This window comes from Mustela nigripes, chromosome 16, assembly GCF_022355385.1.
Source record: "Mustela nigripes isolate SB6536 chromosome 16, MUSNIG.SB6536, whole genome shotgun sequence".
NCBI lineage: Eukaryota > Metazoa > Chordata > Mammalia > Carnivora > Mustelidae > Mustela > Mustela nigripes.
In genome coordinates this window covers 2,103,888-2,116,644 of record NC_081572.1, presented here as the reverse complement: position 1 = coordinate 2,116,644, position 12,757 = coordinate 2,103,888, and the positions used below count along the sequence as shown (strand labels likewise).

The following is a 12,757-nucleotide window of genomic DNA, read 5'->3' as shown; positions in this document are numbered from 1 at the left end:
ACCAACTTTGGTTTTCTTTTTCAACATTCCTCTGGCTATTCGAGGTCTTTTCTGGTTCCATATGAATTTTAGGTTTATTTGTTCCATTTTTTGAAAAACATTGATGGGATTTTGATAGGGATTGCATTAAACTTGTAGACTGCTTTAGGTAGCATAGACATTTTCACAATATTTGTTCTTCCAATCCATGAGCATGGAACATTTTTCCATTTCTTTGTGTCTTCCTGAATTTCTTTCATGAGTACTTTATAGTTTAATGAGTACAGATTCTTTTCCTCTTTGTTTAGGTTTATTCCTAGGTGGAATGGTTTTGGGCAGAATTGTAAGTGGGATTGACTCCTTAATTTCTGTTTCTTCTGTCTGGTTGTTGGTGTAGAGAAATGCAACTGATTGCTGTGCATTGATTTTATATCCTGACATTTCACTGAATTCCTGTATAAGTTCTAACAGATTGGGGGTGTGGAGTCTTCTGGGTTTTCCTCATAAAGTATTATATCATCTGCAAAGAGTGAGAGTTTGACTTCTTTGCTGATTTGGATGCCTTTAATTTCTTTTTGTTGTGTGATTGCTGAGGCTAGGACTTCTAGTACTATGTTGAATAGCAGTAGTGATAGTGGACATCCCCGCTGTGTTCCTGACCTTAGTGGAAAAGCTCTGAATTTTTCTCCATTGCGAATGATATTTGCTGTGGGTTTTTCATAGATGGCTTTGATGATTTTGAGGTATGTATCCTCTATCCCTACACTGTGAAGAGTTTTAATCAAGAAAGGATGCTGTATTTTGTCAAATGCTTTTTCAGCATCTATTGAGAGTATCATATGGTTCTTGTTCTTTCTTTTATTAATGTATCATATCACATTGATTGATTTTGTGGATGTTGAACCAACCTTGCAGTCCTGGGATAAATCCTACTTGGTCGTGGTGAATGATCCTTTCAACGTACTATTGGATCCTATTGGCTAGTATCTTGGTGAGAATTTTCGCATTTGTGTTTATCAGGGATATTGGTCTGTAATTCTCTTTTTTGATGGGATCTTTGTCTGGTTTGGGGATCAAGGTAATGCTGGCCTCATAAAATGAGTTTGGAAGTTTTCCTTCCATTTCTATTTTTTTGTAACAGTTTCAGGAGAATAGAAATTAATTCTTCTTTAAGTGTTTGGTAGAATTCCCCTGGGATGCCATCTGGCCCTGGGTGCTTGTTTGTTTGGAGACTTTTGATGACTTCTTAAATCTCCTTACTGGTTATGGGTCTGTTCAGGTTTTCTATTTCTTCCTGGTTGCGGTGTGGTAGTTTATACATCTCTAGAAATGCATCCATTTCTTTCAGATTGTCAAATTTGCTGGCGTATAGTTGCTCATAATATGTTCTTATAATTGTTTGTATTTCTTTGGTGTTGGTTGTGATCTCTCCTCTTTCACTCATGATTTTATTTATTTGGGTCCTTTGTCTTTTCTTTTCTTTCTTTTAAAGATTTTATTTATTTATTTGACAGACAGAGACCACAAGTAGACAAAGAGGCAGGCAGAGAGAGAGGAGGAAACAAGCCTCCTGCCTAGCAGAAAGCCCGATGCGGGACTCGATCCCTGGAATCAGGACCTGAGCCGAAGGCAGAAGCTTTAATCTACTGAGCCACCCAGGCGCCCCTCCTTTGTCTTTTCTTTTTGATAAGTCTGGCCAGGGGTTTATCGATCTTCTTAATTCTTTCAAAGAACCAGCTCCTAGTTTCTTTGATTTGTTCTATTGTTGTTGTTTTTTTGTTTTGTTTTCATTTGTTTGTTTGTTTTGTTTTCTGTTTCATAGATTTCTGCTTTGATCATTATTATTTCTCTTCTCCTGCTGGGTTTAGGCTTTCTTTGTTGTTCTTTTTCCAGCTCCTTTAGGTGTAGGGTTAGGTTATGTATTTGAGACCTTTCTTATTTCTTGAGAAAGGCTTGTATCGCTAAATATTTCCTCTCAGGACTGACTTTGCTATGTCCCACAGATTTTGAACCATTGTGTTTTCATTATCATTTGTTTCCATGAATTTTTTCAATTCTTCTTTAATTTCTTGGTTGACCCATTCATTTTTTAGAAAGATGTTTAGTCTCCATGTATTTGGGTTCTTTCCAAATTTCCTCTTGTGATTGAGTTCTAGCTTCCGAGCATTGTGGTCTGAAAATATGCAGGGAATGAACCCAATCTTTTGGTACCGGTTGAGACCTGATTTGTGACCTAGGATGTGATCTATTCTGGAGAATGTTCCATGTGCACTAGAGAAGAATGTGTATTGTTGCTTTGGGATGCAATGTTCTGAATATATCTGTGATGTCCATCTGGTCCAGTGTCTCATTTAAGGCCTTTATTTCCTTGTTGATCTTTTGCTCAGATGATCTGTCCATTTCAGTGAGGGGGAGGTGTTAACTTCTTCTACTATTATTGTATTTTGTTGATGTGTTTCTTTGATTTTGTTACTAATTGGTTATATAGTTGGCTGCTCCCATGTTAGGAGCATAGATATTTAAAATGGTGAGATTCTTTTGTTGGACAAACCCTTTGAGTATGATATAGTGTCCTTCCTCATCTCTTATTAATGTCTTTGACTAAAAATCTAATTGATGTGGTAGAAGGATTGCCACCCCAGCTTTCTTTTGATGTCCATTAGCATGGTAAATTGTTTTCCACCCCCTCACTTTAAGTCTGGAGGTGTCTTCAGGTCTAAAATGAGTTTCTTGTAGTCAACATATTGATGGGTTTTGTTTTTTTAATCCATTCTGATACCCTGTGTCTTTTGATTGGGGCATTTAAGCCCATTTACATTCAGGGTAACTATTGAAGGATATGAATTTAATGCCATTGTATTGCCTGTAAGGTGACTGTTGGACTATATTGTCTTTGTTCCTTTCTGGTCTACTACTTTTAGGCTCTCTTTTTGCTTAGAGGACCCCTTTCAATATTTCCTGTAGAGCTGGTTTGGTGTTTACAAATTCTTTCAGTTTTTGTTTGTCCTGGAAGCTTGTTGTTTTCCTCCCTGGAAGCTTTTTATCTCTCCTTCTATTTTCAATGATAGCCTAGCAGGATATAGTATTTTTGGCTGCATGTTTTTCTCATTTGGTGCTCTGAATATATCATGTCATTTTTTTCTGGCCTGCCAGGTTTCTGTGGATAAGTCTGCCTCCAATCTAATATTTTTACCGTTGTTTGTTACAGACTTCTTGTCCCGGGCTACTTTCAGGATTTTCTCTATGTCACTAAGACTTGTAAATTTTACTATTATATGACGGGGTGTGACCTATTCTTATTGATTTTCAGGGAGGTTCTATGCACCTCCTGGATTATGAAGCTTGTTCACGTTGCCATATTAGGGAAATTCTCTACAGTAATTCGCTCCAATATACCTTCTTCTCCCCTCTCTTTCTTCTTCTTCTGGAATACCAATTATTCTAATATTGTTTCATCTTATGGTATCACTTATGTCTCGAATTCTCCCCTTGTGGTGCAGTAGTGGTTTGTCTCTCTTTTTCTCAGCTTCTTTATTCTTCATCATTTGGTCTTCTATATCACTAATTCTTTCTTCTGCCTTATTTATCCTAGCAGTAAGAGCCTCCATGTTTAAAAAATATTTTATTTATTTATTTGACAGAGAGAGAGAGAGAGAGAGATCATAAGTAATCAGAGAAGCAGGCAGAGAGAGAAGGGGAAGCATGCTCCCCGCTGAGCAGAGAGCCCGATGTGGGGCTCGATCCCAGGACCCTGAGACCATGACCTGTGCCGAAGGCAGAGGCTTAACCCAATGAGCCACCCAGGCGCCCCGGGAGCCTCCATTTTTTTATGGCACCTCATTAATAGCTTTCTTGATTTCAGATTGCTTAGATTTTAGTTATTTTATTTATCCAGTCAGGGTTTCTCTAATATCTTCCATGCCTTTTTCGAGCCTAGCTAGCACCTTGAGAATCGTCATTCTGAACTCTAGATCTGACATATTACCAATGTCCATATTGATTAGGTCCCTAGCCTTTGGTACTGCCTCTTGTTCTTCTTTTTGTGGTGAGTTTTTCTGCCTTGTAATTTTATCCAGATAAGAATATATGAATGAGAGAATAAAATACTAAAAGGGTGGCAAAGACTCCAGGAAAATGTGAATTAACCAAATAAAAAGAGACCCCAAATCATGGAGGGAAGAAGGGGGGGGTAAAAAGAATTTTGGGGAAAATAAATAAATAAATAACAAAAAGAAAAAGAAAAAAAATTAAAAAGAAAATGTATATATTAGGTGAATAGAACAGAGCCACCCACTTAATTTTGGTATTTTGGTTTCTTAGAAGAAAGTACCTCCCAACATTTTAAAGAAAGAAACACACACACACACGTATATATGTATATGTATATGTATATGTATATGTATGTGTGTATATATAGGTATATATATATATATATATATATAGATAGGCTGGAAAAAAAAGAAAAAGAACGTGGGGAGGGTGCGCCTGGGTGGCTCAATGGGTTGTGCCTCTTTCTTTGGCTCAGGTCATGGTCTCAGGGTCCTGGGATTGAGCCCCATATCGGGCTCTCTGCTCATCAGGGAGCCTGCGTCCCCCCCCCCCCCCCCCCCCCCGCCCCCCTGCCCCCCCCTGACGTTTTTTTCTTATAAAAATAAAAAAAATAAAAAAAAAAAAAAAAAGTGGGGAGAATTTTCTCAGGCTGGAGACTAGAACAAAGCCCTGTGCTAGATTTAGGGTATATTTTGATCTATTAGAAGAAGTTGTACCCCAGATTTTTTTAGAAGAAAAAACCCTATGTGTATACAAAAAATAAAGTTAGATATAATGAATAATAAAATATGATTATAATAATGAAGTTTCAAAAGATTTTTTTTAATGAAAGGCATTGTTAAGATAAAGTAGTTAAAAATGTTGAAAGAGTAAAATTTTAAAAAGGTTAGAATAAGAAAAAAATTTTTTTTAATTAATTAACTTTGCAAGACTAAAGAATCATGGGGAGAATGCCATGAATTCCATGCTTTGTTTTCTCCTCCTCTGGAATTCCACTGTTCTTGATAAGTGAACTTGGTCTTGACTGGATTTCTTGCTGATCTTCTGGGGGAGGGGCCTATTGTAGTGATTCTCAAGTGTCTGCCGAGGCGGAATTGTGCCACCGTCGCCAGGGGCCGGGCTAAGTAATCCGCTCGGGTTCGCTTTTGTTGCCTGAAAGCTTCCTGGCGAGCTCTGGAGGACTGGAATGAAAGTGGAGGCCTCCCAGTCTCTGGCCCTGAGGAGCCGAGAGCTCAGGGCCCCACTTGTCAGTGCGCCCCCAGAGAAAAGCGCTCAATCACTCCTGTCTCCTTGGCCTCCGGCTGCGCTCCCAAGCTCACGCAGCCCATGACCAAGCGTCTCTGTCTCTGGCACACAGCCCTTCCTGGAGTCTCCAAACCCAGCAGATCCCTGCTGATCTTCCAGGGGGTATCCCCGGATCTGCCACTTGTTGGGGTCCCTGCTCAAGGAGCAGTGGCCTGACTGTGCCATGGATCACAGTTTAAGATAACCCTAAGCTGAGAGCTCACTCCTTGTCTCTGTCTCTGTCTCTGTAGCCGGCTTCCCCACTCTAATACCTGCGAGCTCTGCGACTCTAAGACACCCCTGATCCTTCTGTGACCCTGCGGGACCTGAAACCACACTGTGCACACGTGGGCTAACCCTGGCTTAGCCTCTGGAGCGATGTCCCTCAGTGGAGCAGACTTTTAAAAAGTTCTGATTTTGTGTTCCTTTGCTCCACTGGTTGCCGGGAGCCGGTCCCTCCTCCTGTGGTCTATCTTCCCGTCACTTTGGATTCATTTCTCCGCTGGTCCTACCTTTCAGAAGGTGTCAATTTTCTGTTTCTAGAATTGCTGCTCTTCTTATTTTCGATCTCCTGTTAGATTTGTAGGTGTTTGGAACGGTTTGATAAACTATCTAGTTCAATTTCCTGCTACCTGATGTCATCTCAGCCTGCTACTCCTCCATCAGCACCTTTGTTTTTATCACCAAATAATATTCCATAGTCTGGATGGACCACGGTTTGTCCATTCATCTACTGAAGGACATCTTGGTGCTGCTTCCAAGAATTTGCAATTACAAACAAAGCTGCTTCATGTGATTTTAATGGCACAGAAAAATCTGGTCTTTTCATCATGTCATACATCCCTAAAATTACTAGGAGGGAAGGCCTCAGGTGGTTGAATTAAATGTATTTTAAAAATCTGTTTTTTAGATTGTTCTTAAAATTCAAATTCAAAATTTTGTGAGAAAGCCAAGATGTGCCAGAATCAAATCCTGACATTGATGTATCTCTGTTTCCATATGCTATGAAAACACTCCCTTAAAACCATCTGGGTCACCCTTGCTGAGTGCGAGTACAGCCACTCTTCCCCTGGATGGATTCTCAAGATGGGGGCACATAGAGGAGACAGTGGTTTAAGAATGATATTAGCATACTGAAGGGGCCCAGGTTTTAAAACCCAGAGCAACGTGGCTCTCCTGGCTTATCGCCACCATGAGAGGAATCCTTCATGATCAAGGTCATTTGGGAAGCCTTCCAGGCAGAAGCAGAATTGGGTGAAGGGAGAAGCACGTCTGAAACACAGAATGACCTTCACTTGTCCCTTGTGGACGTGGGGGCAGGTCAATGAGGAGGCTGTTGGGGACCCCCGTGCTTCGTAGAGTTGGGAGGAGAAGCAGGCATTCACTGTTTGAACTTTGTTCTCCACCTGATCAGGAACTGATGAGAAGATATTAGCCAATGTTACTGAGGACGGCAAGAGGCTGTTGGCTATTGCCGACTCTGTGTTCACAAAAGTCAGTGAGGACCTCCTGAACGGCACCATTTTAATTGGGCACCTGGAGCTCATCACGAAGCACTCAGATCAGTTTCTGGACATCTGGCAGATAAGTGAGTACCTGGGTGGGGTCTGGGCTTCAGGTTAGTGGGCAATGATTGCACTTTCCCATGTATTTTGTAGGGGGATGACCCTAGTCATCTTTACAATGAGTGGCTCTTCCTGTCAGTAAGTGGGGAGATTATGGTTTCGAAGCCTCCGGAAAACGATGGGAAAGTGCTAGCATGGTGACTTCGTAAGACCCGGCCTGTCGCTCTCCACGCAGCCGAGCTCATAGGCATCTTTCCTGTGTGGCTGTGCACACAGCCCCCGCGTCCCTCACTGCAGCCGTGAACGTGGAGCATCTTCAAAGGACAGTTGCAAGGACAAGGCTCTGCTTGTTTGTTCTGTTGAGTTACTTTTCTCTTCCAGAGAAAAAAGATCTTTTGCCCCAAGAGAAAAAGCACGACGTGAAGGAGGTGCTGGACTGGAGAAAGGATGAGCTGAATTTTCTGAAGCAAGAGAAGGAATACGTGGACAGTCTCCTGAGGTTGTGTGAGCAGGTGAAACATCTGGTAAAAGGTGATACTCCTAAGTGTTTACACAAATGACATTGAGGGGGCCCTGGGAGAGGGGGTCGGGGTGGGGAGAGTAAACTCGAGTCCCACGGCAGCCTCAGGAGGCAAGTCACACACGCCTCCTTAATTCTATTTGGGATTTCTACCCGTGCTTCCACATGGTGTGCTTAGACCCCCCCCTTCACCATTCAGGCTGAAGCATCAGCCCCTGTGGAACAGTTGGCCTGGGTCTCTATTTCTCCAGACACACCCCTTCCAGCCTCCCTCTGTTCCTAGTCCTGTTAGGATTTCAATGAGATCACCACTCAGGCTTCCATGATCACATCTGTGTAAATACACTGTTCACAACCAAGCTGTGAAATAGACCATCATTGTTTTCTCTTTCTTGCACCAGCTTTGTTGTCTCTGGAGTTAAACTTCTCATTTTCTCCTGTGCTTTGTTTTCAGTGTGTTTGTTTTCATTCAACCCTGGGCTCTTTACCAACTGTCTGAATTTCCTCACAAAACAATCAGTTAGATCTTCTGGACGGATTCTCCCCAGACTGCAGGGCTGTAATTCTAGAATCTTATTTTGCCATCCTAGGGGTTTCCTTTATGTGTCTCCCAAGTTAGATCTATTTCCCAGACCCTGTGATTCCCCTGTCTCTCATGTCTGTGTTTTAGTCGAACGAGTTCTCTGTTCCCTGCTCACCCCCGAGAGAGGAAACACATCTCGAATCCTTGTACATCTGAGGATGTCTGCCCTTGCACCAGGGTAACTGCTGGCCTGGTGGAATTACACAGCAGAAATCCGGCAGGATCTCGGATGTGTTCCTGCACCGTCCTGGCCACTGTTGAGAATTCAGATGTGAATCTCACTACTGATCCTGTGTGTGTGCCATGTGTACTCTCTCTGGAGGCTCTCCAGATCTTTTTGGCCCAACTCTTCTGCAAGTTCATAATGATGTGCCTTGGTCAGGGTTGGTTTACGTCTACCACATTGAGCATAAAGGGTGGGTCTTTCTGGGCCAGAAATCCACGTTCTTGACTCCTGGGCAATTCTCCTGAGTTATTTAAGTGGTTAGTTTTTCTCTGAGGAAAATGTACATCGTTGGGTGCTTGATCTCACAGGGCGGCCATCAGACTTCCCTAAACTTCCTCTTCTGTTGCCTGTCTCTTTGGTCTCTGCCGTGCTTTTGGAGAGATTTCTACAACTTAACCATCAACCCTTGCATTGTGTTTTTCGTTTCACTTCACACGAATATTTGATTTACGGGAACAGCTTTTTCTCTCAATGACCTTTCTTTATACTACCCTGCTCTTGTTCACAACAGCAGTGTCTTGCTTTTCTGAGATTATTGACAATTTTGGTTTAGAGGTCTTCCCTGTCATCGTCGCCCTTTTTCTTTTTCTTTTTAAGATTTATTCATTTGTTTGAGAGGGAGCAAGTGGGGGGAGGAGTAGAAGGAGAGAGAGAGGATCCCAAGCACGTCTGCTGAGTGCAGAGCCGATGTGGGGCTGGATCTCAGGACTCTGAGATCATGACTGGAACTGAAACCAAGAGTTGGAACTCAACTGACTGAGCCACCCAGGCACTCCTAGTGGTTTTCCTTGTCTTTTACTCCCAGAGCGTCTAGTTTCCTTCAAGCCTTCTTGATGTTGCTATGTTTTCATGTCTGTCTTTCACATGAAAGGTTTACCACATATGTCTGGGAATTACTTTGTTCTCTGTTTGGAGAGGGGAACTCAGCAAATCCATGGAAGACCCTGAGGGTGGTGCCACTGGTCCTGTGGTGGACACGTTAGGTCTTCTCTGGGGCTGGCCAGCCCTGTGGTCCCCAGCTTGGTGGCCCCAGAGCGCCTTCCACATTAGCAGCTGTCACTTGCTAGGGTGGAAGGAGTGGCCGGCCTGCTATCTAGAACGGGGTGGGCAAGAAAGTCGGACCTCTTCTCCAGCCTTTCAAGCCAGACCTTCTCACTTCTCACCAGCTCCCCACCTCCAGCGGCCATAAGACCAGTGTATATGTTGCTGGAAATCCTGTGGCAGGAGCCTGGCTGACTCCTGGCCTCCCCGCTGTGGATTGGGGTTCCATGCCCTGGGGCCCAGCTTGACCTTCACCACGCTGCACATCTACTTTACGACTCCTTCCCTGCTCTGGCTGTCATCTCGTTTTCTGCTCCTCCCTGCCCAGCCCATTTATGACTTTTCCAAGGCCATGTCTGTTCTGGCCCTGGAGTACAGGATGCGGGGAGTGAGTGAAGCAGGCAACGTCCACACTGTCATCCCTGCCCAGGAAAGACCATGCTTGCTTTGTTGTGAAAATTCACGAGCAAACAGGGAATGGGGTAGGGTTTGGCAGGCACACAGATGGGTTCTTAGTGAGGAAGAACGCCAGCAAATGTGCTTGTGTGAGTTTTCTTAGGAGCAGTGAGGAGGACAATAAATATGGGTAAAATAAAATGGTGTGGTGAGTAGAGGTTTGACTTCTGACTTTCCTTTATGGTTTCAAAGTGGATCTGGAAGAGATGGAGGAAAGACACTTAGAAGATCTCAGCAGGAAAAGACTGAGTGATGCCGTGACAGTGAGGCTGTCCCTTAGCTCCCCGGATGTGAAGAAGGCAACACATTACGACCTGAGCCCCCAAGTCCAAGAGATGGCTGAAAAGGTGGACCAGCTCAAGAAGAGCCACATCTTCCAGGTCTTCTGGGAAGACACAGCAGAAATGCTGAGCGAGCCCGGGGAGGAGCTGGAAAGTCCGATTCTTCAGGCTGAGGAGGCATATAAATATCTGTATCTCCCTTGTTTCGAGAAGTTGATGAGTCTGTATGAGGATCTGAGGGCAGGAGAGATCACTTTTCAGGAGGTTGACACCATATTCAAGGATTTTGTGAATAAGTATAGCCAGCTCGCCATCGACCTCAAGACTATGTGTGTTCTGGACCCCAGCGACCAAGGGGACTGGATCAGGTGTCGAGTTGAGCAGATCAGAGAGTACCATCACCTGCACCAGGCTGTTGGCTCAGCCAAGGTCATTTTGAAGGTCAAGGAGAATTTGGGCCTGACCGGTGACTTCAGTGTTCTGTACACTTTGTTAAACTTTGTAAGTTTTTTACCAGGGACCCATAGGGTGGGGGTGGGAGCTCCCATGGGCTCTCCGGGTTCTGGAAGCCAGACAGGATGGTTTCACGGCCTCCCCCAGGAATTCTTGTTTGCATTTCACCTGATGCCTGATCATGCCCAGGGCTTCGCTCTCACCTGCTTATAAATGGCAGGAGTGCTCCTGGCAATTGCGCATTTTCTTAGGCTGGCGTGAGAGTTGAGAGTTTGGGAATGGGCAGTGACCCTCTTTTGGTAGCCAGGCATTAGGATAGGGTCATCTGGTCTCATCAGGTTAGAGTGTGGGGAGGCAAAAGAAGGGTTTGTTCTGGTCCCCTCTTTTTGCACATTTGACAGAGCTGGCAAGGGGTAGTGCACGGTGAGCCATCTCTGCTGTGCTGAAGAAGCAGGTGCTTTGTTTTGTGTTTCTTCAGGCGGGCATTTACAAGGCAGCCCATGATCTGTGGTACGACAGAGACACTTAAAAAGATGATGAAAATTAAGCACAAAATTTGGAATTATGCACACTTAGCCTTGGCTCCCAGCAGCGTGTTCTCAAATAGGTCTCTGCTCTGGGCCTTCATTTCTTTACCGATAAAACAGGAAAAGTAGCAATGTGCACTGGCAGAGTTCTTGTGTAAGTTGCTTCGTGGAGTGCCAGGTACAGAGGAATAGTAGTTATTAGGGATCGATGGGAAGGTGGCAGTGAGGGCTCTAGTGTCCCTACTTCCCGTCAGGAGCTTCATGCACCTGCCTTTAGCTGCTTCAAGTCCAAGAAGGGCAGATTGGGGCCTTTGGGATGGTTGGCGCCACTGCTTGGACTCTAGGGTTCCAGGTAACCAGGTTCAGCTCACAGTAGAGCTCTGTCTTGCAGACTGACAACTTCGACAACTATTGCCATGAGAAGCTGGACCAGATCAGCGAGGAGCTGATCCATGCCAAAAAACTGCTGCAGGACATCAGTGAGACCCGGTGCCAGTGTCTCCATGAGCTGTCCCTGAGCAAGGAGTTCATCCGCTGGGTCCAGGAGGCTCTCGGAGGTACAGCTGGTCATTGAGGTTGCTGGGAGGAGGGAGAGAGCGTTAAGATGGCTCATGGGAGGCTTTCATAAATTCACGGGCAGTCCCTTTGCTGGGACACATGCTGTGTAAAGAACAGACACGCCGTCGGCATCTCTTCAGGAGATGTGCCATGCTTGCCTCATCCATGATGCGTCACGGCAGTATTTCATTAGTTCTGGCATTAAAACTATTTCCTTCACTGCTTTTTGCCCTTGCTCTGGAGGCTTGCTGTGAATAGTTGGATATCATTTTCATACAAATTTACCCTCTTTAGCTTTTTCCTGTGGTTGATTTAAACTAGAAGATAAGATAAGCTCTTGTCCACAGAAGAGATTTCATTACATCAGCTCATTGGTGTTCCCTGCATTTCTCTTTTTGGCCAAGAGCTTGGAAGCCTTTTTTGCTGTGTGGCTTAGGTGCCTCTGGCGGAGGGGATGCATGGAGGGGGGAAGGAGAGGGGAGGAAGGTAGGTGGAGGAAGCAGGAAAGGGGCGGCAGCAGCTCTGGTGTGCAGGACAGGTGCTCATCTGGGTGCTTAGTACTCTCAATGGGGGGCTCCTTGGCCCACTCCAATGCACATCCTTTGATTAGTAAGTAGTCCAAAGAGAATTAGCTTCATTTCTTTGGCAACATTGTATTTATCAGGTGAGCCCATTTCTTTTTATATTAAATAGTGATGTTGTGTGGATTATACACGACAAAGTGCATGGAGGCCTTGTGCCATGTCTGGATGTTGTTGTTGCTCCGTAAGGCTAGATGTTGACCAGTGGTGTCAACATCAACAGTAAAAGAAACGTGGCCCCAGATTTGTACTAAAAGCAAAAAGTGGATTAGACCCTAAAAACCCATCACTATCCATTTATAGCCTAAGTGTTCTTGTTCAAGGTCTGAGTGTGGGATCGTCCTAGAGCCCTCGGGCACTCACCTGTCTCTCCTCACCCCAAGGCATCAACGAACTAAAGGTGTTTGTGGATCTCGCCTCAATCTCTGCGGGGGAGAATGACATTGATGTGGATCGGGTAGCCTGCTTCCACGACGCCGTGCAGGGCTACGCGTCGCTGCTGTATAAGCTGGATGTGAGTGCAGGATTTGAGGAGTTCATGATGCATCTTGAAGAACTGTGGAAGGCTCTGGAGAATGACCTGCACCTGCCCCGTAAACTGGTAAGTCTTCTTTCTGGCTTCATCTGAGCACACGAAGCTGTGCACAGGGTCT

At 44.6% G+C, this 12,757-nt stretch overlaps 1 protein-coding gene across 3 annotated transcripts in view; it reads left to right on the top strand.

Moving 5' to 3' along the window:
* RNF213 (ring finger protein 213) overlaps nucleotides 1–12,757 on the top strand; it is a 106,945-nt gene that overhangs the window by 42,996 nt on the left and 51,192 nt on the right. For all 3 annotated transcript variants that reach the window (XM_059379882.1, XM_059379884.1, XM_059379881.1), the window contains 5 exons: nucleotides 6,728–6,901; nucleotides 7,260–7,409; nucleotides 9,897–10,486; nucleotides 11,357–11,522; nucleotides 12,488–12,705. In XM_059379882.1, the coding sequence (XP_059235865.1) occupies nucleotides 6,728–6,901; nucleotides 7,260–7,409; nucleotides 9,897–10,486; nucleotides 11,357–11,522; nucleotides 12,488–12,705 (1,298 nt within the window). The remainder of the gene's footprint in view (nucleotides 1–6,727; nucleotides 6,902–7,259; nucleotides 7,410–9,896; nucleotides 10,487–11,356; nucleotides 11,523–12,487; nucleotides 12,706–12,757) is intronic.